This window comes from Hippocampus zosterae, chromosome 2 (genome assembly GCF_025434085.1).
Source record: "Hippocampus zosterae strain Florida chromosome 2, ASM2543408v3, whole genome shotgun sequence".
Lineage (NCBI taxonomy): Eukaryota > Metazoa > Chordata > Actinopteri > Syngnathiformes > Syngnathidae > Hippocampus > Hippocampus zosterae.
In genome coordinates this window covers 6,537,683-6,564,858 of record NC_067452.1, presented here as the reverse complement: position 1 = coordinate 6,564,858, position 27,176 = coordinate 6,537,683, and the positions used below count along the sequence as shown (strand labels likewise).

At 45.5% G+C, this 27,176-nt stretch overlaps 2 protein-coding genes across 9 annotated transcripts; one reads left to right on the top strand and one right to left on the bottom strand.

Annotated features, from left to right (window-relative positions):
* Positions 1-355: 355 nt before the first annotated feature.
* On the top strand, positions 356-8,662 carry LOC127592883 (ETS translocation variant 5-like). 5 transcript variants are annotated; one of them, XM_052053938.1, is made up of 13 exons: positions 356-689; positions 2,074-2,139; positions 2,235-2,304; positions 2,421-2,468; positions 2,571-2,621; positions 3,204-3,312; positions 3,390-3,617; positions 5,930-6,198; positions 6,318-6,383; positions 6,459-6,527; positions 6,594-6,745; positions 6,828-6,929; positions 7,012-8,662. In XM_052053938.1, the coding sequence occupies exons 2-13, from the start codon at positions 2,092-2,094 to the stop codon at positions 7,243-7,245; spliced, it is 1,446 nt and encodes a 481-aa protein (XP_051909898.1). In that variant the 5' UTR covers positions 356-689; positions 2,074-2,091; the 3' UTR covers positions 7,246-8,662. The 5 variants fall into 5 exon arrangements, with proteins under 5 accessions (XP_051909898.1, XP_051909917.1, XP_051909889.1 ...); XM_052053957.1 differs by having other exon boundaries at positions 357-732; positions 6,600-6,745; XM_052053929.1 differs by having other exon boundaries at positions 357-732.
* Positions 8,663-14,083: 5,421 nt separating this feature from the next.
* LOC127594233 (voltage-dependent L-type calcium channel subunit beta-4-like) lies at positions 14,084-25,743 on the bottom strand. 4 transcript variants are annotated; one of them, XM_052056268.1, is made up of 14 exons: positions 25,461-25,743; positions 23,498-23,581; positions 20,478-20,648; positions 20,270-20,392; positions 20,040-20,167; positions 19,138-19,214; positions 18,677-18,696; positions 16,898-16,978; positions 15,819-15,877; positions 15,625-15,734; positions 15,375-15,526; positions 14,845-14,940; positions 14,574-14,759; positions 14,084-14,492 (listed from the first exon to the last, which is right to left on the bottom strand). In XM_052056268.1, the coding sequence occupies exons 1-14, from the start codon at positions 25,521-25,523 to the stop codon at positions 14,232-14,234; spliced, it is 1,611 nt and encodes a 536-aa protein (XP_051912228.1). In that variant the 5' UTR covers positions 25,524-25,743; the 3' UTR covers positions 14,084-14,231. The 4 variants fall into 4 exon arrangements, with proteins under 4 accessions (XP_051912228.1, XP_051912227.1, XP_051912230.1 ...); XM_052056267.1 differs by having other exon boundaries at positions 14,084-14,495; positions 25,461-25,736; XM_052056270.1 differs by lacking the exons at positions 23,498-23,581; positions 25,461-25,743 and adding an exon at positions 21,831-23,021.
* Positions 25,744-27,176: the final 1,433 nt, after the last annotated feature.

Below are 27,176 nucleotides of genomic sequence, written 5' to 3'. Positions count from 1 at the left end.
TGTTATTGTAAAGTGTCCTTGGGTGTCTTGAAAGGCGCTTATAAATAAAATGTATTATTATTATTTTTTTTCTTATTTTGACTTCAAAATGGCGCACGAGAGTGGCTGCCTTTCCAGCAGCCCCTATATTTTGTTGTTCTACTTCTTCCTTTCACAACTTTGCTGCTGTGAATTGGGAATTTCTGGTAAAGGTTTTCTTATGTTCTTATGTGAGGAAAATGTGGTCCCACGCTACCATAACGGGATTTTGTGGCTATCCACGTGTGCTAAAGCAAAATATCTTGAGTGTTTCTGTAGATACATTGACTTTAGATGTGAAGGTGTATATGCTTTTGCCTTTTTTTAACGATTGTTTTCAATCCAACCCCAGGAGGTTTTTTAATCGTATAACTCATTTCAATGTGTTTTTAAATTTTATTACGCGCGTCATTTACGTAATGACTGGTTCTTTAAGTGAACCTTCGACGTATGACTGAAGTGCGGCCATTCATAAAAACAGAGATGGAGGAACCGAAATAGCGCTCGCTTAGGTGATTGGTTGTGTTTGACTGACATATGTGTGTGCCAATGGCAAGGGAGCACTTGGATCGGCTCACAGCGAGCGCGGAGGGGGTCTCCATTGAAGAAAATCTGCAGTCGCGTTTTTTTTTATTCGAAGCTATGCGGGGAATGAAGGAGTGGAAAGCAAGGTAGTGTTTAATTTTGACACGGGTGAAAAACTTCATCTGCCAGGTGAGACGTGCGGTATAAATATCATTTTATTTTGCAACGGTGCCTTGAAGTAGATGCGTGTAAAATCGTACGCCATTTTCTGACGGAGAGGCAACAGTGGGTCCATTTTTTACTCCATATCCGTCACCACAGCGCAACCTCTTTTGGCACTGAGTTTTCTTCGGGATGCTTTGTGTGTACCTCGCCACCCCTGTCGCGTATTTGTATTAAATTACTTAATAATGAAGAGCTGCACCAGCAGCATCATTCACCCCTGCCAGGATCGAGTTTCACTTCATTGATAAAAACAACGACCCCGCCCCTCTCTGCGTCAACTCCATTCGCACTTTTGTCCATTTACTTATTTTATTTCAGGAATGTTATGGCTCCAGTTTGACTCAGCACTCACAATTACAATTCACATTGAAGACTTCGGGCAGCAGGCGGGTACAACCTGTATTGGTTGCCAGCCAATCGCAGGGCACTCATAAACAAACAATCATTCACGTTCACAATCACACTTAGGGACAATTTAGACTGTTCCATTAATCTGCCATGCATATTTTTGGAATGTGGGAGGGAACCGAAGTGTCTGGGGAAAACCCACACAGGCATGGGGAGAGCATGCAAAGTTCACTACACTGTGAGGCAGACGTGCTAACCAGTCGAATACTGTGCCGTACAGATTGATGCATCATTCACTCATCCAGCCATCCATTTCCAACACCGCTTATGCCGAACAGGATCGTGGGAAGTTGCTGGAGCCGATCCCAGCTGACTTTCAACCATTCACAGCCACATACACACACCGTCACTGAGTGAGAACCGATCCCACACTGCCCGCAGACAAGTCAGGGGTGTGTATCACTACACAGTCAGCGACTCCCATTCAGTCATATACAGTCAAACCTCGGTCTTCGAATGTCTCTGTTATCGACCAAATCGTATTTCGACCAGACAATTCAGAGACTTTTATGCCTCAGATAACGACAGAAAACCGCTTTTCGACCAAACTGAGCAAACCCAAATACGCCACTCGACTCCTCTCGGCTTCCTTGTGTAACGTTCATTGTGAGCAGACGTGTTTGTTGTAATTTACGCTAATCTGACTGGTTTTAAAAAAATATTTCTGCATCGTGCCCTAATCATGGGCTAATAAAATAGTTTCGAATTTCGAACAAATCGCATTTCAAATAGCCTCCGGAAACTGATTATGGTCAAAAACCGAGCTATGACTCTGTGTGTGTGTGTTTGTGTGTGTGTATAATATTTCCACTGTCTTTGAATTAAATTATTACATATTCCTGCAAACTCACAAACAATCAAATAGTCATAACACCCGCTCTTGTTTATTCCATCCAGGGTGAAGACCTTTGAAACATGGACTGCTTTTATGACCAACAAGTCCCCTTTGTGGTCCCGGGGAGTGTGAGTTTGGACCACAAGTTGTTGTTTAGAATGAATTCAAGGATGTCACTTAACGCCAAAACTTTGCCGTTTGTGTATGAACATGTCACTAACAGGGAACAGAGCAATGCCTCAGTGACAGGAAAAGGAAGTTCGTGGATATCGGTTTGGATCAAGACTCAGAGGGTATGGCCACAATGTTTTCCCTCTCCAAAATCTTGTGTGTAATGTCTAAACATTATCGTGAAAAATACATTTTAAGTTTGCATGTCTCGTGATGAAATTGTATTTCCTGTTTGCAGAGCTTTTCCAAGATCTCAGCCAGCTTCAGGAACTCTGGATAGCAGAAGGTATAGCACAAGGCATGATGGAATATGTTAACATTGACCTCCTGGAACATAAGTATGTAGTTTGTGACCTTTTGCTCTCCTTTTTGCTTCCTGCCTCTCCAGCTCAGGCTCCTGATGATGAACAATTTGTCCCAGATTTCCAATCCAATAACGGTGAGTAGACCGTTAAGGCTGGAGCAAGCTTTGCAGAGAACATACAGTACAAACAAATTATTCAAAGATGATATACTATGTATATGATCCACTGATTAGGGGACGCTTTGATTCTCTCCACTTTCATCTCAAACTGCTTCAAACAACAAAACGTGTGACGGAAAAGTGGTTAGGACTGCACGACTGTCCGTGTTTTATGTTATGTGTTGTGCTTATTATTTTACTTTATGTTAACTGTTTTGTTAAGCGCTTTGTTACAGCTGCCGCTGTTGTGAAAGCACGATATAAATCAGCATGTATTGTACAATATTGTATTGTATGTGAAACAGTTCCCAGGGATCTTACCATGCTCTTGTAAAAATACCCCAAGAATAAAGAATGATGACATACTTTACATCACCAACATCTGCTCTTGCTGAAATTGACCCATTTTGATGGGTGAAAAAGAGAGACAGAGAAAAATAGAGCCCTTCTTGACGGGCTACGGATGGATAGTTGTCCTGTCGCACAAGGAAAATTATGACGAAGGAAGCAAAAGTCATGTTCTTGAATAGATTTTTTTCCCCTCTTTCATGTTTGCAGCCATGTTTCAAGTGCCGCCGGTCAGCACAGTGAAACAAGAGTCCAGCCCATCGAAAGATCTGTCCCCCACCAGGACGTGTCACACAGGCGTGTGCCTTTACAGCAACTGGTAGGACGCCTACCTGTAAGAATACTTGTGTGATAAGGGCAGAGTCTTGTCAGTGTTACTCATCTTTCTCGCCACAGTGCCTGTGACAGGAAACCAGCTGAGTTGGCACGTACCTCGGCGCCCGCCGCCACCCCCCTGACTGGAACTGCACCACAACAACAACGGCTCGCTAACGGTCCGACGAGGCAGGTGTCCGGCTGCCCCGCCCGCCACCACCGTATGCCACAGGGCAGTCGAAGCCATCAGTTTGCGTTGCCACACCCTCCCATTGGCTCCCTTGTTGCAGCTTTCGGTTCAGGGCAGAGGTGAGTGTAAATCAGTTTTTGTCAAAAGCCACCTGAGCCTAATTTTTTAAGCCTCTCAGAACTTGGCCTGTTTTCAGGGGTCAGTGCTCTCTAATGAAAATAATTGCTGAACCAATGCAGACTCTGGCCTTCACTACCATTATGACAGAGCTGGGAGACTGAAGGGGGCAAGTTTTCTATTTGCCAAGAGTGTGAAAATAAAAACAATTCATTTGTGGAGGCAGCAATTCTTGAACATTTGAAAATAAATCACATCCAAGTACCGCCGGTACATGGAAGTAATGATTATAAGTTTTAACTTTCAAGTTCCAAGCTGCTGCCAGTTACAGTACTGCTGCAACAATTGAGCGAGTCCCCGCTAAATTGTTAGCAAGTCAAGTCACACAACTTTGCTCAGTTACAACATGCAGTACACAATGTAAAATGTTTCAGAGATCGTAAAACAAAAAAAGTCTCAATTGACAGTTTGAGATTATGATGAACATATCTGTAGGGTTAACTTTGGGCTGTCAACTCAGCGACAGGGTCAGATCTGCACACGGAGCTGACATAAATGGTTACCCTTCAAATCTTACGAATAGACTCTGTCGAATGGTACTTAATAAAGCCTTTGAAGAACTCTTACACAACTGTAAAAAAGATTACAAAATAAAAAAGAAATAAATAAAAGCAAAAAATAACAATGGAAAATCAAGTGATAATGTGAGTTTGAGAGGTCCCAAAAAAAAAGTGCCTCTTGTCCATGTTACCTGATGACTTTACTTCCAGGCGTCACACCGGGTCTTCTGATTTATCGGCAATTAAATAGCTACGGGGCGGCCCGGTAGTCCAGTGGTTAGCACGTCGGCTTCACAGTGCAGAGGTACCGGGTTCGATTCCAGCTCCGGCCTCCCTGTGTGGAGTTTGCATGTTCTCCCCGGGCCTGCGTGGGTTTTCTCCGGGTGCTCCGGTTTCCTCCCACATTCCAAAAACATGCGTGGCAGGCTGATTGAACACTCTAAATTGTCCCTAGGTGTGAGTGTGAGCGTGGATGGTTGTTCGTCTATGTGTGCCCTGCGATTGGCTGGCAACCGATTCAGGGTGTCCCCCGCCTACTGCCCGGAGACGGCTGGGATGGGCTCCAGCACCCCCCGCGACCCTAATGAGGATCAAGCGGTACGGAAGATGAATGAATGAATGATAAATAGCTACGTGCATCCTTTGTAAATCAAAAACAATAAAATATTCTTCAAGATTATGAAAGCTATACGAAATGTTACGCCTTTTAAATGATCCACATCCATTTCAAATGCAATGAATTAAAATGATTCCTGTACTCATCAACCATCAACATTTCCAATTGTAAACAATGTATCAATGCAACTAAAAATCTTCAATTGAATTTATGCTCCTATCGACACGTTGTTAAGTGGCATACAAAAGATATTTGCACATTAGTCACTGGGCGCTCAGAACGACACGTCAACACTAGCTGCCGTTTGCATGTGTCAGTTGTATTCACACGTTTACATTGACATAGGAGTCATACAGGAGTCATTAAATGGAACATTCCTTTGATTAAGTCCATGTCATGCTGCTTGAAACTTAATTATGTTCGACACTTATTTTCATATGTCAACAGCCAGCAGACAATGTCCTGGAAATGTCAATCACAAAATATGTGAGCTCGCTGACAGGGTGGACATTTTTGGCTAATGTTAGCATTTTAGGAGAAATTGGTGGCTCTTCACTGAGCAAAATGATTCTGTTAGCAAGTTGACTCTACTGTTTAACAAATCAAGTTTTGGAAAGGGGATATTTCATTTAGACAGAGAAGAAGCGTGACAACATTCAACGACACGTGATGAAAACGACAAAAGATGTGTAAGTGTAAATACTCATTCGGTAAGTATCCACCGTTGCAGCCTGCATTGAAAAAAGACAATCTGCTGGTCGTAATTTCACTGAAAACATCAGAGGGTTTCTTGGCAGGGAGGAGGAAGCTGTTGTGCGTGGAATGTCATCAAAAACAAGGCAGTACGAGAAACCTGTTGAACAAGTTGCACCCAAATGAAGAAGTGGAAAACATGAAAATGCGAGCAGGGTGTGCACAGTCTGACCACGTAAACATTAGCAGTTTAGTCGCCAAAAATTAGCCGGCAGCCACCGGATGACAGCAGTGAGGACAAAGAAGTACATTTTCCCCAATATGTCCCTCTTTTGGTGGAGCAGAATCAGTTCTGGGACAGTGGAATGACCTCAGGAGCGTTGTACTTAACTGTGGAATGCTCCACTGTATCTTCCATGAAGTAAATCTGCAAATGTCCTCTCAGCTTTCAGCGGCAGATGTCAGAACCATGTCTGTCCTTTCTACCGGCAAAGAAAATGTTGAACATGCCCGGCTCTCACTCAAGCTACGCGGGATGCCCGTTGTATCAGCGGCACCTGTCGGAGCCTCTGGCTCCAGTTGGCGGTGGAGGCGTTTGCAAACAGGAGATGGTGGATTCGCGCTACCCGGAAGCAGTGGCGTGTGGTTCTAGCATGCCGGCCTTCGCCAACATCACCATCAAACAAGAGCCAAGGGACTTTGGCTTTGACACAGGTGTGAATTGAACTGTATACCTGCAGGTGCCTTTTCACCTAGCAGCTTTGTTCAGCTTACATGCACCAGCCTACGCAAGACATTAAAAAAAAATCATCTTTCACTTCTGTGTCTTGTAGAGGTTCAAACCTGCCAGTCATCATCCTTTGGCAAAACGTCAGTCGTGTACCCGCATGGAGGCTCAGGTGAGCGCGGGTCTCTTTCCCCCCTCGGTCATGCTTCAGTGTGGATGTGCTGTTCATTTCATTCTCCGCTTGCAGCTTTTGGTCGTGACGCAGAAGCCCGCTTCAGCTACGACGACGCTTGTGTCGTGCCGGACAGACTGGAGGGTAAGAGCAAGGACTTGACACCTGACCACTCATTCTGACTAAGGTGGCTTTGTTCCTTATGCCCAGCTAAAGTAAAGCAGGATGGTTTGCCCTACCAGCGGCGTGGCTCCCTGCAGCTGTGGCAGTTCCTGCTCACGCTGTTGGACAACCCGGCCAACGCACATCTGATTGTGTGGACGGGGCGTAATATGGAGTTCAAACTCATTGACTCTGAAGAGGTTAGTTTTTGTGCGCGGCACTAAATCTCAAGATTCCTAATCTTACACGTTTTTTTGTTCATGTTTTCTTCTCACAATTCAGGTGGCCCGGCTCTGGGGAATCCAGAAGAACCGGCCTGCCATGAACTATGACAAGCTGAGCCGCTCGCTGAGGTACTACTACGAGAAGGGCATCATGCAGAAGGTAAAAGTGAAATGGAAGCTCTCCAACCCAGTCGTCGACGCTGAGTGCTGAGCTCCTCTTCCGTGATTGCTTCCTTTGCCAGGTTGCTGGGGAGAGATATGTATACAAGTTTGTGTGCAAACCAGAGGCCCTCTTTTCCATGGCGTTCCCAGAGAAACGGAGGTCCAGTGTGAAGGCCGACTCTGACGCCCTCCCCTTCATTGGCGAGGAGGATGGCTTAACTCTGCCCACGTTCGAGGAGGAGGGTCCTTACTTGGCAGACGGAGGCGAGCAGTGCCTTCAGGGACTGATCTTCCCCGAAAGCTGCCTGTACTAGGCCACAGTCTAAAGGATAGCGATGTGGGATTTTTCAGATATAAAATCTAAAAATGACCTTTGTCTGGTATGTTTTAGCCCACGGGAACCCTTTCCAGCCAAATACAGTATCAAGACACACGTTGTGCAGGATCAAATGACAATTTTACCTTGGAACATGCACATTATTCGGGCAAATGTAGTCCACGTGAATTTGGCATGTCCTGGCACGCTGGGACTGGTGCTCACGTCGGCCTCACATTGCAGAGGTGCAGGGTTTGATTCCGGCTCCGGGCTTCCTGTGTGGAGTTTGAATGTTCTCCCCGTGCCTGCGTGAGTTTTCTCCGGGTACTCCGGTTTCCTCTCACATTCCAAAAACATGCATGGCAGGTTAACGGAACACTCGAAATTGTCCCTGGTGTGAGGGCAGATGGTTGTTCGTCTCTGTGTGTTGGCAACCGGTTCAGGGTGTCCCCCTCCTATTGCCCGAAAACAGCTGGGATAGGCTCCAACATGCCCGCGACACTTGTAAGGAGAAGCGGATCAGAAAATGGATGGATGGATGGATAGTCCAGGGGAAGTGCTACAATTCAACCAAAAACAAATCTTTCCAAGTCATGCAGCTCTTCACCCTGCGTGAAAGAGTCATGCTCGTATTTTTCAGGTCTCTTGATCCTCTTATAAATTTCTATTTTGACATGGTGTTTTTCTGTTTAAAAGCTAATATTTTTGTCATTAAATGAACTTGTAAGTTGTACTGTTTTTGACAAAATTATAGCCTATATGTTTGATTCACTGCCGCCCTAATGCTAGTATGCTGGAGAAATTCTTACAATGCGCTTCAGGGTGTCCAAATAATTTGCTGCATTTTGTACATAGAGTAGCTTCAGTGTGTATAAACTCTGCACAGTCGAGTCCTGCATACTTGCGGTTCAGCACTTGCGGGTTTACACACTTGCAGATTTTTATTCAATCGTTAAAGAAAAAAGAAATAAATTTAATCACAGGAGAGTTTTTTGGGGTTGGTTTTCTTCAGCCCCCCCGGTCCCCATTTTAGTGGGAAACATACATTGAATGTTAATCAGTGTTTTTTTTTGGGGGGGGGGGGGTGCGGGGGGGGGGGGTCTTTTTATTTCTTTATGTAATTAATTTTCTTTATTTTCATTTCCAAATGCATTTTGGTGGATTTTGGCCAATTGCGGACCAGCCGAATTGCGGGGGTCGACTGTATTTTTATTCTGTATATGAATCTAGTATATTTTTGCAAAAGGCTGCAAGTTGCACAGTTTCACTTGATGTGTTGGTGACAGAGCGGTGTTCTTTTTTGCAGATGAAACATATTTCGTTGTGGTATCACTGCAGGAGAATATTGGCCTTCATATATTGTACATGTGCCCTGTGTTAATCTTCAATGATTTAATAAAATAATTTTACTCACATGCATTCTCTAGCATTTATCCAATGATCGTCCAGTTCTGGCTAGTGGAACAATACACTTTACAAAGCAGCCGATGCCAAGGCCAGCATCCGACTGCGTAAAAAAGCCGTGGCACCGTGGGTATGAACGAAAAGGAAGTCATGTCAGTTACCTGTGATAAGGAGCTGATTCTGAACAAAATATGAAGGTATTCAAGCGCATATTTTGTCAATGAAATCTAGACACAGCACTACACATTTCACCACTTTCTTTTTCGTTGGGGCGGCCGGGGTTTTGACCCCCGGCATTGAGGCTGAGCTTTCCCTGCCATTTCAGAGCATTTCCACTAATCACCTTATCACCCATGCCTGCACACAAGTCAGACAGGTGTACCACGATCCCACCAGCGACTAAGTTTGTAATTTCGATCCAACCATCCATTATTCAAGTCACTCATCCTCACGAGGGTCGCGAGCGTGCTGGAGCCTATCCCAGCTGCCTTCGGGCAGTAGGCAGGGTACACCCTGAACTGGTTCAAGTTCAAGTCAACTTTATGTCAAATGTGCCCTAATCACAGGGCACACAAAGACGAACAACCATTCACGCTCACAATCACACCTAAGGACAATTTTGAGTGTTCCTGACATGCATGTTTTTGGAATGTGGGAGGAAACCGGAGTACCCAGAGAAAACCCACGCAGGTACGGGGGAGAACATGCAAACTCCACACGGGAAGGCCGGAGCCAGAATCGAACCCTGCGCCTCTGCACTGTGGGGCGGAGGCGGACGTGCTAACCAGTCGTTCACCGTGCCACCTTTTGTATTTTCCATTTTCTTTACATGTTAATTGTATTCATTTGTAGTTATCAATTCAGAACCATTTGATGTTTTGACTGTTGAAACTGTTAAAAAATGCAGCAGACAATATGATAACGGCTCTTTTATTTTGCAAAAAATGTTTTAGTCACTTGGAGCTCTGCGTTAAACTCAGCTGCCTCCAAAGTCACATCGTTTGATTGAATTCCTTCTTAGAAATTAGAATGGTATATTATGCATGCAATACCGCATTAGCCACTGAGGATTTTCACCTTCCACAGACAAATCCACAATAAACACAAGATTCCCTCGATGGTCCAGATGAAGCTGTGTGGAAAAGAGGGGGGTGGATTGGGGGGAGCAGAGGCCGCAGTATGAAGTTTGCGATTGCATAGTACATGAAGATCCTCATTTAATGCACAGCATGCTGCTTTGCTTTGAAGTGCACATGACTGAAATCTTGCTTTTGGAACCGTATACGTAACTTTATGTCTCTTCTGTGGAGCATCTCTCAAAAGACTATGTACATTTGTTTTATATATATATATATATAAATATATATTAAAATCACCACGGATGCCCGTCTGTTGCTTTTTGCCTGCAATAAATGTTTTTCTTCATCTTTCCCAAAGTGTTGTTCAGCATTTCAACTGAGTAAAAGAGAGATGTAGTTTGCTGTATTTCCTAATCATGACGCTCATAACAGGACACAGAGACATGAATGATCTAAAATCAACAAACCAGAGGTATATTTCACTGTGGGGCAGAATGGGCAGAAAAAGTTGCCTTGCTTATATTTTATGCTCATGTTTAATGTGCTTCCACCATTTTTACTTATTGTATTTCTTTCATCATGAGACTAACAGATATTTTGGAGTCAATACACATTAGGGTCAGGATTGTTGAGCTAGTGGGCATCAATTCAACATCAATATGGCATCCCAATCCAATCTTCAACGGCAAATTGATGTCAAATTGATGTCACATGCTTGCTGGGAACCACTGCTCTAACTTAAATTTAATTATTTCCATCATATGATGCTAATGCCGGCATCTGTCATTAAAATGATGAGCATTCCAGTGTTCTGCGGAGGATTCCAATTCAGTCCTATATGCTGCAGCAGCATTCCGAACAAACCGCGAATGCAGCAGTTGCACTGGTACACATCCCCCCCCACCCCACATACCAAGAAAACCAAACAGCCAAACAGTGAATGTCAAACACAACATATCGCAGATCAGAGACCAGCCCTCGCCTTTTGTGTACCATTAAACATATACATATTTCATGGCCATCATGAGTGAACTTGACATTCAACTACATTTAAAAAGTAGTTATTTGTGTTTACTCTCGATTTGGATGTACTGTATTTACCAGTTGGTATGTGGAATGAGCTTCATCGTTCTCAAGTCAGGTGCGGTCCTCCGTACCATATATATATATATATATATACAGTATATATAAAAATCCTCATCTCACCCCTCGGGTGGTGTCCGTCCCTCATTCAGCTCGGGTCCTCTACCAGAGGCCAGGAAGCTTGAGGGTTCTGCGCAGTATCCTTGCTGTTCCCAGCACTGCACATTTCTGGACTGAGATGTCCGATGTTGTTCCCGGGATCTGTTGCAACCACTCATCTAGTTTGGGGGTCACTGCCCCGAGTGCTCCGACCACCACAGGCACGACTGTCACCTTTACCTTCCAGGCTCTCTCCAGCTCCTCTCTGAGCCCTTGGTATTTCTCGAGTTTCTCATGTTCCTTCTTCCTGATGTTTCCATCACTTGGGACCGCTACATCCACTACAACGGCTTTCCTCTGCCCTTTATCTATGATCACGATATCTGGTTGGTTCGCCATTACCATCTTGTCAGTCTGGATCTGGAAGTCCCACAGGATCTTCGCTCTGTCATTCTCCACCACCTTCGGAGGTGTTTCCCATTTTGACCTTGGGGTTTCCAGTCCATACTCCGCACAGATGTTTCGGTAGACTATGCCAGCCACCTGGTTATGGCGTTCCATGTGGGCTTTCCCTGCCAGCATCTTACACCCTGCAGTTATGTGTTGGATCGTCTCAGGTGCCTCTTTGCACAACCTACACCTTGGGTCTTGTCTGGTGTGGTATATCTGGGCCTCGATGGCTCTGGTGCTCAAGGCCTGCTCCTGAGCAGCCAGGATGAGTGCCTCTGTGCTGTCCTTCAGGCCAGCCCTCTCTAGCCACTGATAGGACTTCTTGAGATCAGCCACTTCAGTTATGGTCCGGTGGTACATCCCGTGTAGGGGCTTGTCCTCCCATGATGGTCCCTCTTCCAGCACCTCATCTTCTGTTCCCCATTGTCTGAGACATTCTCTGAGTACGTCATCCGTTGGAGCCTTCTCCTTGATGTATTCATGGAGCTTGGATGTTTCATCCTGGACAGTGGCTCTCACACTCACTAGTCCCCGGCCTCCATCCTTTCGGCTTGCGTACAGTCTCAGGGTGCTGGATTTGGGATGGAACCCTCCATGCATGGTTAGGAGCTTTCGAGTCTTAACATCCGTGGTCTGAATCTCTTCCTTTGGCCACCTTATTATTCCTGCAGGGTATCTGATCACTGGCAGGGCATAGCTGTTTATTGCCCGGGTCTTATTCTTGCCATTGAGCTGGCTTCTTAGGACTTGCCTCACTCGCTGGAGGTATTTGGCCGTAGCCGCTTTCCTTGTTGCCAGTTCGAGGTTGCCATTGGCTTGTGGTATACCAAGGTACTTGTAGCTGTCCTCAATGTCTGCTATTGTTCCTTCAGGGAGTGAGACCCCTTCAGTGCGGACTACCTTTCCTCTCTTAGTCACCATCCGACTACATTTCTCAAGCCCGAATGACATCCCGATGTCGCTGCTGTAGATCCTGGTTGTGTGGATCAGGGAATCTATGTCCCTTTCGCTCTTAGCATACAGCTAGCTTTATGTCATCCATGTAGAGGAGGTGACTGATTGTAGCTCCATTTCTGAGGCGGTATCCATAGCCTGTCTTGGTGATTACTTGGCTTAGGGGGTTCAGTCCTATGCAGAACAGCAGTGGGGATAGTGCATCACCTTGGTATATGCCACATTTGATGGACACTTGGGTAAGTGGCTTGCCATTGGCTTCAAGTGTGGTTTTCCACATCCTCATCGAGTTCGCAACGAAGGCTCTTAGGGTCCTGTTCACCTTATACAACTCCAAGCATTCAGTGATCCATGTATGTGGCATCGAGTCATAGGCTTTCCTGTAATCAATCCAAGCTGTGCACAGGTTGGTACGTCGGGACCTGCAGTCTTGGGCGACTGTTCTGTCAACCAGGAGTTGATGTTTGGCTCCTCTGGTATCTCTACCAATGCCCTTCTGTGCTTCGTTCATGTATTGAATATATATATATATATATATATATATATATATATATATATATATATATATATATATATATATATATATATATATATATATATATATACCGCCAATTGCTATATAGTGTTTGTCATCTGGAACTAACTTCATGTTATCCTAAATCCCCAGCTAAAAGAAAAAAAAAATCACATATACAGTAAAACAACAACACAAGGTGCCTTAAAATCATTATTAGCTACATCTGCACTTCCTTATTTCACTCAGTTCAATCACACTGTCAATTAAAAAATTGCTGCTGTGCTGTGTTGCATTGCAAATTTAGGGCAATAATGTAGATGGCTACACAGTTACAAGCTCATATCATTTGCCATAAATGTCTCACTGAAGATCTTTTGGTTGATTTGGAGAATGCAAGGGTGAAACTAAATCTAATTTGTCAACCAATGTACAAATGGAGAAGGAAAAAAATGTAGGTGAAAATTTGACAAATATGATATCCAGGAAACCAGAAACTAAGTGCAAGACACAGGTGGCCAAGCAGGAAGCTGACTGGTTGATGGAAGAGGGCGGGTCTGGGAAGGACCTGAGGAACCCCAGCTGAAACACAGGAAATAATTCACTGAAACTACACACAAAGCCCAAACAGAAAGCTCACCTCTCATCTAAATGCTATCAAATTGAAATTAATCAAGCAGACGCTCTTTAAAAGTTCTCCAAATAGCTTATTATAATAGCTTCCAGACTGCTTACAACAGAAGCAAAGCACTGTTTTCTCCATTTTAGTCTGACCTGTTTGCAGCAGTAAGAATTTCCCCCTCAATAAATGAACCACTAAAGCTGTGTGACTCAAGAAGTAAGAAGTTCAATGGCCGAAATAGTCCACGAATGTGAAGCACCAATTTTTCAACTCGGAGCACGCTAGACAACTGCCAACCCATCCCCTTGCAAGCCCAATCCAGACCGCACGTCCACAAGCTAGAGATTCAGAAAATCAGACATCCAGGATAGATACAAAAGATCTATGAAGGAACGAAGGAAGAAAGGAAGCAGACGTTCCTCATCTATTAGCATGCAATAAGCTAAAGCTTGAGAGGCTTTTTAGGTGATTATGGAAGGGTCTGTGTCCAGTGGGCTTCCCACCTGGTGTGACATCACATCAGGACCATGCAACCACTGCTGATGACAGCGAGCACAATCTATGCAATGTCTTCTGTGCGGGATCCAGAAGGTCCAGTAGTTGCTTGGGTATCATGAAACTTCAACTTCAATTTCTGTGAATGTTTTGGAGGTTTAATACACAAATAAGTTAACCACCCTGAAAAATAGGGGAAACATGGGACAATCTTGGCTCTGTGGCAACGGTTATTTGTGGGTGGAATTTGGGACAATTGGTCACCCTCGAAGACTCAACAAGGTTCAGAGCCTGTGCCGGGAGTCATGGCTGTAGCTGCCCGGGGAGCTGCGGTTGCGGTGTGGCTTGTATGCATCCTGATAGGGGTCCTGGTAGTCCTGGTAGGGGTCCTGCGCCTCTCGGCTGTGCTGTGAGCCTGATGACATTCGATTGCGTCCCTTGTGTGCACGTTCATTATGGTAGTTTTCCTCAGACGTCATCAGGTTGCGACGCTCGTTTGCAGTAGAATGATCGCCTGTGTGGTTGCTCTGTTGCATTCTTTGGCTCTGCTATTAGAAGGAATGAGTAAAACATGACACAAATGAGCGTATGGGGCATAATAAGAACCCGAGGAGGTCACGGCATACCTGCAGTCCAGAGATGCTGGTAGGGTACGCTGTGAGGGTGCCGGGGCCAAGATTGCGTCCCAGCAAGGGGTTCAGGGGTGTCGCCATGGAGGTATGCGTTGCTTTCCAGTAGGCCTCAAGGTATTCTGCCAGATGCTCACAGGCGTCCTCGAGCTGGTTCTCGTCTAGGATGATGTCAAACATTTCCTGCGGGCAGCAAAACGCTCGGCGGCTATTACTTATTGTCATTTCAATGAAAGCAGAACAGTCAGCTATGAAGATGGCCACCTACTGGAGGACATTGAGCAAGTTTGTCTGCAGCCACTAGCTGGACATTCAGGTGTTTGCTCTGGGACTTTCCTCTGGACTTGACTAGCCTCTGCAGAACCTGGAGGACAAGGACAGACAAATGTGTCACTATGATCAAATTAGTGCGGCTTTTGGGGGCTGGTCAGCAGAGTTCTGGGCTCCACATGACTAAGGCATTACGACCCTTAAAAATGCGCACTAACTTCTTCCAGACTAAGATTTTGTCATGGATATTTGGAGGAATCGTGGGCGTTGTCGTAAATCCTTGGGTGCCAACACCATGTCAAGGTACTGTGGCGCAAAACGCTCATTGCAGATTCAAAAAAGGAAGAAAAACATATATCTAACATGGTACTGTTACCTTAATATTGGGGAATTCCTGCTTGAAAAAAAAAATCAAAACTTGATTGTTGTTTTTCCCAACAAAATGCATTTTCTGTTATCTATCATGCAACGTCATTTTATGCTGATGTTCACGACCACCATTGTTAAACAGTACTTGCTCGAGCTTACCTTTGGTGAAGACACTTTGACGTGGACAATAATAGGGGCCAAAGAGGTCTTGAGGAGTTGGGCTGGGTGGTTGATGGTGTCGGCATCCAGCACTACCAGTTGCAGTGAGCGGGCCAACTCAAAGATGCGCTCAATCTCACTTTGCACTTCAGCTGATGACACAATGCATAAGTAAGGAGTGGTTGAAGACGCTAAGAGAGAACTTTATCTGGGCAACAACTAGCTTCCCATTTAAAGTTCCATTCCTTACCTAAACTGGAACGGGTGTTGGATCGCTCTATAATGGCCCTCTTGCTGGGGTTGTTGAGGACGGACCTCTTGGCTAAAGATATATCTGCTGTGACTCGAGTGATTGATATCCTGCAAGAGTGAGACAAACAATCTACAGATCCACGTGATGGTAAGAAAGAAAAACAAAAAAAGGAAGTATTGCATTTGTCTTACCTGCCATCAAATCTGTGCTTGAGAAAGTCAAAGAGTGCCTTCTGCATCATATCAGTCACCTGCACAGACGAGTTTTCCATTTGCAATGCCATGACTGCTGTTTTTGTCTTTTAATCCATCCATCCATCCATCCATCCATCCATCTATCGTCGATCTATTTTCTTCTGCTTAATGGGGTCATGTAACCAGTGCAGCAGTTTAAGCAGGGATGACCAGACTTCACCACCACTGAAGGCTTCACCACCACTGAATGCATTGCAGACCATTCAGAGGGACAGAATAACCTGTATCAGGAAGCCAGGTAGCCCTTACTTACACTCGTAGAGCAGCAGCCACACAGCAATCCCAGAGGGACGTGGTCAAATGCCTCTTTCACCAAGTACACATTGGCTGGTTGGGAGAAGTCCCATGCATCCTCTAGGACACTGCTGAGTGTTCAAGGATGGTCAACTGTTCCAATGCCGGGATGAAAACCGCACTACTCCTCCTGAATCCGAGAAATGAATTCCTGATGGACCCCCCCTCCATAGAAGCCCTGATTAGGGATTACCAGGAAGGCTGGGGATTGCAGTCCCCCTATAATTGGAACACCTGCACCGGTTCCGCCTTCTTAACGATATATGCATTGTAAGTGGGAGAGTTGGCAGTGAATTGGATAAAAAGGGGACCGTCACCCCAGTGCATTCTGCTTGGCCTGCCAGTACCCATTAGCTACCTCCAGGGTCCCACAGGCCAAAAAGGCCCGACAGGAATCCTTCAGTCTGAAAACATCCATCACCACCAGTGTCCGCCAACAGGTTTGGGGTTTTCTCCCATGACAACAAAGGAGGCCCACAGGGTCCACGCTAACTCCGTTTGGGTATACTGTATGCCTCCCACTATTCCCGGATATGGTGAAAGTTCTTTTGTAGATGATAACTGAAACCAATTCTGTCAGACGTTCCCAGAACACCCTCACATTAGATTTGACCGCTCCACCACGATAAGTTGACGCCTCCGGAAGGAAGGAAGCCAGAGGACTCGAAGAAAATCCACTCAAGTACAGCACAGTAGCACACATAATGTCTTCTCAAGCTCACCTCATAACCCTTGAGCGAAGGTCCCACCAGCACCACCGGTCTCATGGAGGGAACCACGTCATACGGGGGGATGTGTTCCGTCTGTCAATTCAAACATTTAGTCAGCAGCAAGCGGCTGAATATGAGTGAGACAATGGGGCCAAAATAACACAATCAGACAGCTCCGATGGGCAGCGGATGAATGCGGATTACAATCAGTTGTTAAAATGACAGGCTTCTCTTGCATGATGCAAACGGGCTGAAACTATGTTTCCACCAAGCAGTACAGTTCAGTTTAAGCCAGCATGAATATATCCGAAAGTGCTGTGTTTCCATCGCAAAGTGTGTAGGTGGGATTGTGTTTGCCGGGTCAGCAACATATAACAGTGTGCTATCCTATCCTAGCCAGTCATATCAACAATAAGGAAGTGCAGTTTGTCAGATAGTCATGGAAACGTAGAACATCTGACAATATGTTTTATACTTCTTTAGCATGTTGTTTTTTTTTTGTACAAGAATAAAACAAATATGTATGAGAAAGGGTATTTTGTGGTCTTCCCATTACCATCCGCCTTGTTTTTGGAAGTTATGACACTCTGTCATCATCAATGGAGGGACTGCCGTATCTCTACTGCCACCCTTTTGGTACCCTACCACCAAAGGCGATTGCTCTCTGACTGCAAGGGAAGCTCAGCTTCCCCTAAAATGTCCAAAAATAAGTGATCAAATACTTGTGTGCACATACAATTGTGTATATGTCATTGATTAAATATGCGCGACAACACGCTTAACTTTTGTTCCGAATCAGCTTCTTATCACTGGTTACGACGCGACTCTCTTCTCATCCATCCCAGCAGCTTCGCTGCGCTTTAATCTGTGTGGAGGCTGGGCGTCTAGAGAGTTCAGTGTCAGTTGTCCCAATGCATTGAAACAAGACGAGTCATTGGATAAATGCTGGTTTTGTCCCGCCCATCGCACGCTCAGCGTCTCTGGGAGTCTATGGACAGTAGGCGTTTATGGGTTGGCCCAGACGCTGAGCCTTTCGGCACGATGATTGGCTGATCTGTCTGAGGCTGAATCTCTTTTGGGTTGACAGCGAAATGAGCCAATCACCTATCTTGTGGTGTCGGCATCCGTGGGAGCGTTTTTCAATTCTCACTCTGTTCTGATTTGAACTGGAGACTTCTTCTCATCATCTGAACGACACTTTGTTGAAAACAACTAGCGACAAATTAATCTTTCATTCCTGGTGAGTTTTATTGTAGTTGCTGTAGTTGTAGGACACTAGTTAAGTCCCTGGAAAAAAACGCCTTGCTCGTATGACAGGGTCACAGATCATTTTCTTGAAAATAAACGGAGAGTAGAATCCACGTATAAATAAGCACATTTTATGATGTTGGCCGAAATTGAGCTTCCCCTCCTAGACAGACCAGCATCCGCCACTGCCTACTGCACTGCAAATGGTGCCAGGTGTGCTAGCTGGTATCTTTCACAACACGATCTACTCATGAAATCAAACTGCAATGATTGATGAAAACAAGGCTTCAATGTAACAAGAGAATGAAAGGATGAGGAGCCACATGCCAATGTTGTCTGCAAAGAGACATTTAACTGGCTGATTACAGTTTGGATTTTTAAAGATGTGAAAAAAAGAGACAACTTTGATACTTCAGTGAGCCTGAAGTATTGCGCTCCGTGTGAAATGTGGCCACTTGCTGCAGCACCACAAGCTCCTGTCATTCTGCAATGGAGGCCACAAGAACTCAGCGGATGCTTCATGAGTGGGTCTCACCAACTTACCACTTTCTGTTTCTGCTTTCCTGTGGGAGGGGAGAGAAGACAGCGACAGTGTCGTCAGTGGCTGCTTGAGGAAGGAGTCACAGTCAGAAACCTTGCGTGCCTTGAGCAAAGAAAACCTAGCAACTATCAACTAGGATTAAGAAAAATGGGAGAACATGTGTTTCTATGTTCCTATCATATTCACAAAATCACACGAGTGCTGTTCGGGAGAGGGGAAAGGGTTCATAGTCTTGTCGTTGGATTCACACTGTGGTAAGCCCCACTCTCAGAACGCCTGCAGTCCTCAACTGGAGGAAGAGGAGCATCATGGGAAAATGTACCAACAACCGTAAGGCAGTGAACTTAGGCTCTAAGCAGAGATGGCTTTATGCGCTTATTCTACGCTCTTGCACTTCAGGAGGCTCGTCTCTAAGCAGGTGGCTGGCTACTTAGAGCCCACTCCCCCTGTCTGATGCGCTCACCTGCCGCGGAAATGAGGGGTCGGATAGAGGCAGACACCTCATCCTCTACACTGGAAGAGGAGTTCCCTCCAGACTTACTGGAAAACACAAGAGGGGGATAAAGAGAGACAGAAACACAGTGTGGCATTAATGCGGAAAAACCTGAGAAAGCCTGAGGAAATGTTAAGGGATCAGTCCAGGAATTCCAAATACATTGAATTTGAATGTGTCCGCTTGTCTGAGATGCTTTGGTGGCAAAAGCTCACAAGTAGAGCGCCGGAGCAGTCGGGTCCACAGAGATTAGCGTTACGAGTTGACTTTGAAGCTTGACGAAGTGCACGAGTTAGTGCACAAATGCTGGGTGACATAACCATCAAGACACGTTACGCACGCGACAAAGCGCACACATAGGTAAAGGGACATCTTATTAGGGCTGCTGAAAGCGACTGTGTGAGTGGAGGAGAGGATCGAAATAGGCATGAGTCATCAAAAGATCCGCACCCAGTAGAGAGACCAAGAGAATGTCAAGACTCCAAATCGTACCAACTTTGCAAATGCAAATGTAACATGTTCTTGAGTTTAAAAAAAAAGCCCCAACCATAAGAAGTTTGGATCATTTTCATTCACTGTCAACCTTACAGTCCGTGTTGAAAACGGGACATTCCACATACGGCCCAGAACGTGATGGTACTCTTTGCGCTTATTCAGCAAAGCACATTGTCTACACTGCTACTGCATCCAGTGGAATCCCTGTACTCACCAAAATCTTTCTTCACATTTCAGTACCGCATGTATGCAAAGTTGAAATGCTTTTTTATGGTAAGAAGTCCATTCAAAGTTTTACCCATAGGCTTCTGACTACGGGAAGCTCAATTCACACAAATGTTAAGCAACAATGTACAGCACGGTCTTATACTGCTTACCCTTGGACTCGTCCTCTTTTCTGCTCTTGCTGGACCCTGATGTTCTCCAGCTTGAGGGGACTGGGGATGAAGCCGATCTCGCATCCCTCTTTCACCAATCGTCCGATCCACCAGTCGTTATTGAACTTCTAGAAACAGAACACAGGAAACAACACCACAAAGTTGACTCCGCCTTTCTTCACTCATGTTATATAGATCATAGCTGATGGAAAAAAAACACCCATCATAACCTCTTTTATGTGGAGAAAGTCCTTGGCATCAAAGGAGATGGCTGTGGCGGGAACTGGAACGTCCTCATCCAGAGCGCCACAGTAGCTGACATTGGTCCTCACAGCAAATGCGACAGGTTTGGTCTGGAGACACAGTCACATTATGAAATGTACCCGAATTCTTGAAACCAATCCTACACATTTTTTTTTTTTTTGTGCATGTGGCTACCTTGGCTCTCTCCAGCTGGATGGTGGCCTGCTGCTCCCGCTCCTGTCGGCTCTGTCCCGGCCCTTGGCTCTGGCTAGGGCTCTGGCTCTGCACCTGGGCCTGCACGTCACGTTCCTCCTCCAAAGAGACATCTGAGTCTGATGGTCTACTAGTGTATGAATCAGCTGAGCCCTGCAAACATGTCATGAACCAAAGCAGAGGCTTCCTTCGGCTGTCTGCAAATAAACATCAGCAATTCAAGGATGTTTGGAATGTTCAATAGTGCAATCAAGAGAAGGGGAGAATTCAGCTCATGATGGTGTTTTCAAGACTGATGGCTCAGCACTTTTTACTTGCTCGCCGTCTCTGTACACATCTATGCTATGTATCCAAACTGGCCTCTCACAAGGTCTGGCATGAGCATACTTCTGGATTTTGGCATCATTAGGACAATATGGATGTCCAAAGGGTGAATTGTAGTCCACGGGCAAAAAGAACACAAACACCCCCGGCAAAATACTATTCACTGCTGCACTCTCCCTGTTTTAGGATTATGAAATAAAAGGTGCATTCTGCTGATTCTATGCCTCAAGATCAGTTCAGCGCTGCATGCTCAGCTGAGGAAGTCATCTGTGTAATGGCTTTTTCAAGGAGACAAAACGGTTACTTCAGCTTGAGTACAAATTTATAAAAGATAGGCTACTGTGTGGATTGGGGTTGAGTTGCGGGAAATGTTCTTGAGGGCTCAGGCTGCCTTGATTTTCTGTCTCTCTTTCACAAGTAAGCCAATAAACGCGCGTGTCCTCACACCATTTTTACCCTCATGTCAAATCACTAAGCGAAGCATCTTTTCTTCTATCTGGATGCTTTGCAGCATCCGAAGCCTCATCCAATAGAGTAGCTTCAGCATGTGACTCATCAACATCACAATCCACTTCATGACATCACGATGCGTGATTCTGGGCAGAGCCTACACAATGGACTGCCTCAGGTGGACTGAAAAATGCTCGGTCGCGTCTATTTCGAGCAGCGCCATGTCACAAAGAACATCTTTCAGTCTTCTTCCTTGTGTCGCGATTAGCTCCATTTCTTGGAGCATCAGACCGATAGGCACTGAATGGTGTCAGGCTGCAGCAGAAGTCGCACATCACGAGCAAACATGGTGGCGACCCGCATAAAATTGACACAAGACACATCAGAGGCCATCTGCCCAAATATGTACCACACACACACACGCACGGGCGTACCCACAAACACACACAAGCAACCCCCTTCTAGCCAAAGCAGAGTCCATCATCACACTTTGTTGTTGGCTTACAGGCCTTTCGACGATGCTACAGCGGAGCGCAAAGCCGCACACATCCAAATACTCACCGCCTCAGAGTCTTCAAATCCATGCAGGTACAAATTGTCATACATGGAGGTTTGTTATTCCAACGCGCGCCTCTGATACAGAAAGGGAGGGAAGAACAAGTGTAGAGGCAGAGGAAGAAGGAGGGGGCACCAGAGAAGGGGGAAAAGGATGGATGGGATGACGACAATCCCTTCTCTTCACGGCACAGACGGCTATTTAAACAAAGAGAGATCTCTCTCCTCCTGTTTGTTCCTCTGGAGCCTCGATGAATGCAGCGTCTCCCTGGTCCCACAGAGCGGCTGGCTGGCTCACATTATAGGATGGAGAGTCTCTCCCTGGAGGTAGCCCGATCCTGGCATTTCATTTCATCACACAGGCAAACAGCGAGCAGCAGCACAAGCAGATCCTGCCTCAATATCTAAGCCTGATGACTGAGCAAATGTGCACCAATGGGATTGGCTGCTTCGCTGGCCACTCAGCTCAGAGGTAGCAGGGATCAGTGGGGGAGGAGGGTGGAGCAGCATCCTCCATTTCCTTTTTGAGCCCTTTCTCAGAGAGCTGAAATTATTGCAAGCATTCAATAGTAATAATGTTAATAACACTTCATTTATTACAGTTACTGTTACATTACTGGTTCATCTTATTATTATATAAATAATTTTATCGTGACAGTTTTAAATAATTTTCACGATTATCATCATCCATCCATCCATCCATCCATCCATCCATCCATCCTTCCACTTATCTGGGGTTGGGTCGTGGGGCAGCTACTGTAGCAGGGAAACCCAGATCTCTCTCGGCAGCTACAATGTCCAGCCCTTCGTGGGGAATCCCAAGGCGTTCCCAGGTCAGCCCGAGGACATTGTCTCTCCAGCATGTCCTGGGTCATGACCGGGGCCTATTCCCACTGGGATGTACCCGGAACACATCACCATGGAGGCAGTCTAACCAAATGTCTGAGGAACCTAATCTGGCTCTTCTCAATCGGGAGAATCAGCAGCTCCACTCCCTGAACCACAACGCCATCGGCGATTGAAACCACACTTACTGTATGTTTATGCATTTAGGGTTCCATCTGGGTTTGCTCCTGGGTTCCACCCGGGTATCACATGCATTAACCCACATGGGGTTATGTGGGTTTTTAACTGGGTTCTAAATGGGCAATTTTATGTCTGAAACATCTTTGCTCCACATGTAGTTGCTTGTATGCAGTCCCGTCATTCCGAAGGGCAGAATTTAACAAAAAATATATTTTTAAAAATTTCCTTTCAATCACTTGACATTCTTGGCACGATTTTACCAACACACCGGCAATCCTGTGCAACGCTGTGGCCGTAATTACAATATAAAGATTAAAATTTGTAATTGTTTCATATTATTTTGCTTGTTAAACTTTCTGTCAGTCATTTAACCCCTGTACAGGTTCACAGAGAATCCCACTCCAAGTGGCCTATATGGAGGCAATAAATTCCACGTTATTCTGTCATTTTTTTAATTCATCAGCCAATAATAACATCGAGGCATCTGTGAACAACTGTCTGCTACAGAAATTAAAAGAAAAAAGAGGCAAATATTTATATTCATTATTCATTATACATTCATGCCACTTGTGTGTGTGTGTGTGTGTGTGTGTGTGTGTGTGTGTGTGTGTGTGTGTGTGTGTGTGAGTGTGTGTACTGCCTTGCACCTGTCTGAGGATGAAGCTGGTCGAGGTAGTGCTGCCGTCAGACCTCTTCAGGCGGCTTCTCCGGGAATAAGTCCCCCGGTTCACCTGGAATAAGGATAAGGAGCAAAAGAGAAAACCAAAGAGCTGCGTTATTGTTAACACACTATTCAAGTTCATAATACGCATATTTTGATGACCATTAATGAAACCCAACACAACCCCAGTTGATGCGGTAGAGTCGAGAAAAAGAGATTTCACAAAAAGGCGGTTTACAGATTTCCTATATGGAGTCACATGTTTGGCCGGCCCCTTGTTGCTTGGGACAATCGCTGGTTGCCTGAAGTGTCGTGAAAAAGTGCCAAATGCTTGCATTCTCATCTGTTTGAACTGCAAATTAGGTTACGATCCCACCATGGGTTCCGATAAAGCACAGCCAGGACAGTTTAGTACAGCAGTCGAGTACAGCACGGTAGCGTATCCTGCTAGCATGTCTGCAACACAGTTGAGAGGTTTTGGGTTGAAATCTTGGCACAGGCCATCCTGTGTGAGGTATCAAATCGATCTTCGATTCTCTCTTTGCTTGCATGAGTGTCAGAGATTTTCTCGGACAAAGTTAAAGAAGCGACTCGGCACACAGGAAAATTGTTTTCAATATCGGCGGAAGCGGAACCTCCGAGAGCGAACGACGGTTAGTTGCTCCGCGATCACACTCCCGCTCCCGTCCCACCAATTCAGACTTTTATTGTAACATACAAGGAAAACACTGCCCCCGATATTTGCATGCCGCACCCCCGGTCCGGCCCTCGGTAGTGATTGGTTACCTGTTTTTCAAACTTGAACCATCGGTACATTGGCACCTTTTCTGTCCGGTCTACATTAAATTAACATGTTGCAGACTGTGCGGATGGCCAATGTCACCTGGGCGCGATGGGTCTTCTCAAATCGTCTTTTGTTGTTCAACCGCTGTTCCCGAATTATTCATTCCTTTTTTGTGACCGGGTTTCGCCCTCTCCCCCGTGATCGCCCACCTTCATTGACGTGCTAATTGTGACTTACTTCAACACCCCTCCGGCCAGGTAGCCGGCACCTTTATGCACAGGCATTTGGGGGTGCTGGAGAGGCACCCTAACGTTTCGATGTGTCCAAATTAAAATGAAACTTTAAACATGATACAATTTTGCTCATAGATTCCTCTAACAATGAGATATCTCAAGGTACTCCAACTCCCTCTCACTTTCCAAAAAACATGCATGTTAGCCTCAACGTAGACTGTCAGTGTGACTGTTTCTTTGTCAACATCACTGGCGGGTGGATGAAATCCTCGTACTGCCAATATCATCATCACGTGTGTTCAACCATTAACATTGCATTTTCAACACTGAAGCAGTCAGGCCGGATCTAACCAGAGACAATTTTGGGGATTCAAATACCATGTTTCAATACTACTGCGTTGACAGTCGGAGGACTAGAAATCAGCATGATCAGAAATCCGCTCTTTGTCTCACCCCTATCAATGCCATTTATAACAGCGGACATACTCGCTCGGGAGCAAAATTAATTATCTGCCAGTGATTTGTCCCATTTATGTCTGAGTCTCCAGAGTGAACGGCAATGTCAGAAAAGTCAGGGCCCACTTCTCTCACTGTCTGAAACAAGGCCGTTGAACTGGGTCACCATCTCTCTCTGTCACCAAATGCATGCCAGGAAAAGCCAAAAAGCGAGAACTCCTAAATAGCCTTCGATTGTAAGTAGACAGAGAATGAAAGATATTTTGTATCACAGCCTAACAATAGTTTTTTACCCATAAGAACTGTTTTACCTCATTGTTATTGCTTTCAAGAAGGATGAAACTACAAGTCACCAGTCTTAAAAAGATGATTGACACATTGTCAAAGGGCTCCCTTAGAAGAGCTCAAGTTTGAATCAGACGATATGAACTGCCACACTCAACAAAATGTGAATAAACAGAATTTAGAAAAGATACCTGAAATATGGGCGCCTGGATACCCTCACCAATCTTGTTCCGTATGTAGATATGTCGGGACATTTCAGCCAGGACATCGGTCCAGACTGCTGGCTGCTCCGGTGCGGCCCAGCGGAGGGGTGTCGGCTTTGGGGCTGCGTGCTCCAGCTTCACACGCCACAGCGGGACATGAGCGCTCGCTGTCTAATCTCCTCCGCGGCGAGGACGCAGGTGCTGCTACTGCTGAACTTGTGGACTGAGAAGCTCGTGATGATGATGATGATGATGATGATGATGACGATGATGATTGTGATGCTCGCACACTCATAAGCAGATGGACTTGAGTGATAGATGAGGGAGGGGGGTCTTTATTTAGCCTGTGGAGAGGGATAATTATAGGCTATTTTAGACACTGCGTAAGAGTTATTCCAGGCTCACCCTGGACACGAGATCATTTAGAATAATAAGTGCGGAGTTCCAAAAGATGATCGATTTTCACAAATATGTGCAGTCTGTGGCGCGACACTTTTTCCTTTTTGCCTTTCACTTTGAATTTCTTTTGTGCCATGCCCAAATCTGCTTTACAGGTGCTGTGGTTTTTGCTGAATTTCCTTACAAAGTTATCCTCAACAATATTATTTGCCTGAGTTACAGCACACACGGACATGAACGATCGGGATGGAAGGCTTACCCAATTCACAGAGGTGATCTCCTGCTCATCATCCACAAGTTCTGCTTGTGCAGCCACCACTCTTGCAGGAGTTCAACAGCCCACCGCTGGCAGGCAAAAAAAAAAAAAAAAAACAAGCAATTAACTAGGCTTCAATTAGTGAAACGGTCATAGCATAGCCAAACACAAATATCGTCGCTACGTCGGCGGCGTATAGTACGTCGCCAGTCTGCCTGCTTCCGCCCGCAGCCGATCGGCCACCCCTCTCCTGTGCCTGTAAGGCCTCTTGTCTTTTCCTCTCTGTCTTTTACTCATGTCATCTCGTGCTCCGACTGTCTCACATTACCCCACTATTTTAGCCCTGCAGATGTTTTTTTGTTTGTTTTTTTTTTTTTTACTCTGACTTTTCAGATTGCTGTCACGTCCCGTGTTTGCCAGCAGGGGGGCAGACTTTTCCTGCCTACCGCCGACACACCTGTCACCCATTAAGGACTGATTACACAGGGTTTATCTTTGTGCTCGGGCAGTTAACTTACTGCCGGAGTATTCCACGCCGTGCCAAATCTCTCGATTACTGCCTTAATCTATTCATTGCTGTGTAGCCTTGTGGCTGTGATTGTGCGTCGTTAAATCTACTCTTATTAATTCCTATTGTTGCCAACTATAATCCTTGCCGTTTTCTCGCAAGCGTTTTCTGTTGCTTCCTTTTATTCCTGGTCCTGATTTTGACCAGCGTTTTCTGTTTGTTGCTCCCGGACGGGTATTTTGTGTTTTGTATTAAAACCCATTTGTTCTCGGACCACCTTTGCTTTGTCTGCTATTTCGGGGATCCACCTCATTATCTTGTTGTGCACGAAGCGATCATTTTATCGCTTCGGGCACAACGTGACAGAATACTCCGGCCACCATGGATCCCGCAGACTTAGAAAGGATTTTTTCCGTTCTGTCCTGCCGAGAGCAACAGTTAAGTCAGCAGGGCCAAGCCATTTCGGAAATCAGCAGCGCGGTTTCCATGCTGGCTCACAGGTTCGATGATTTCGAACCCCGTCTTGTACGGGTGGAGGAAC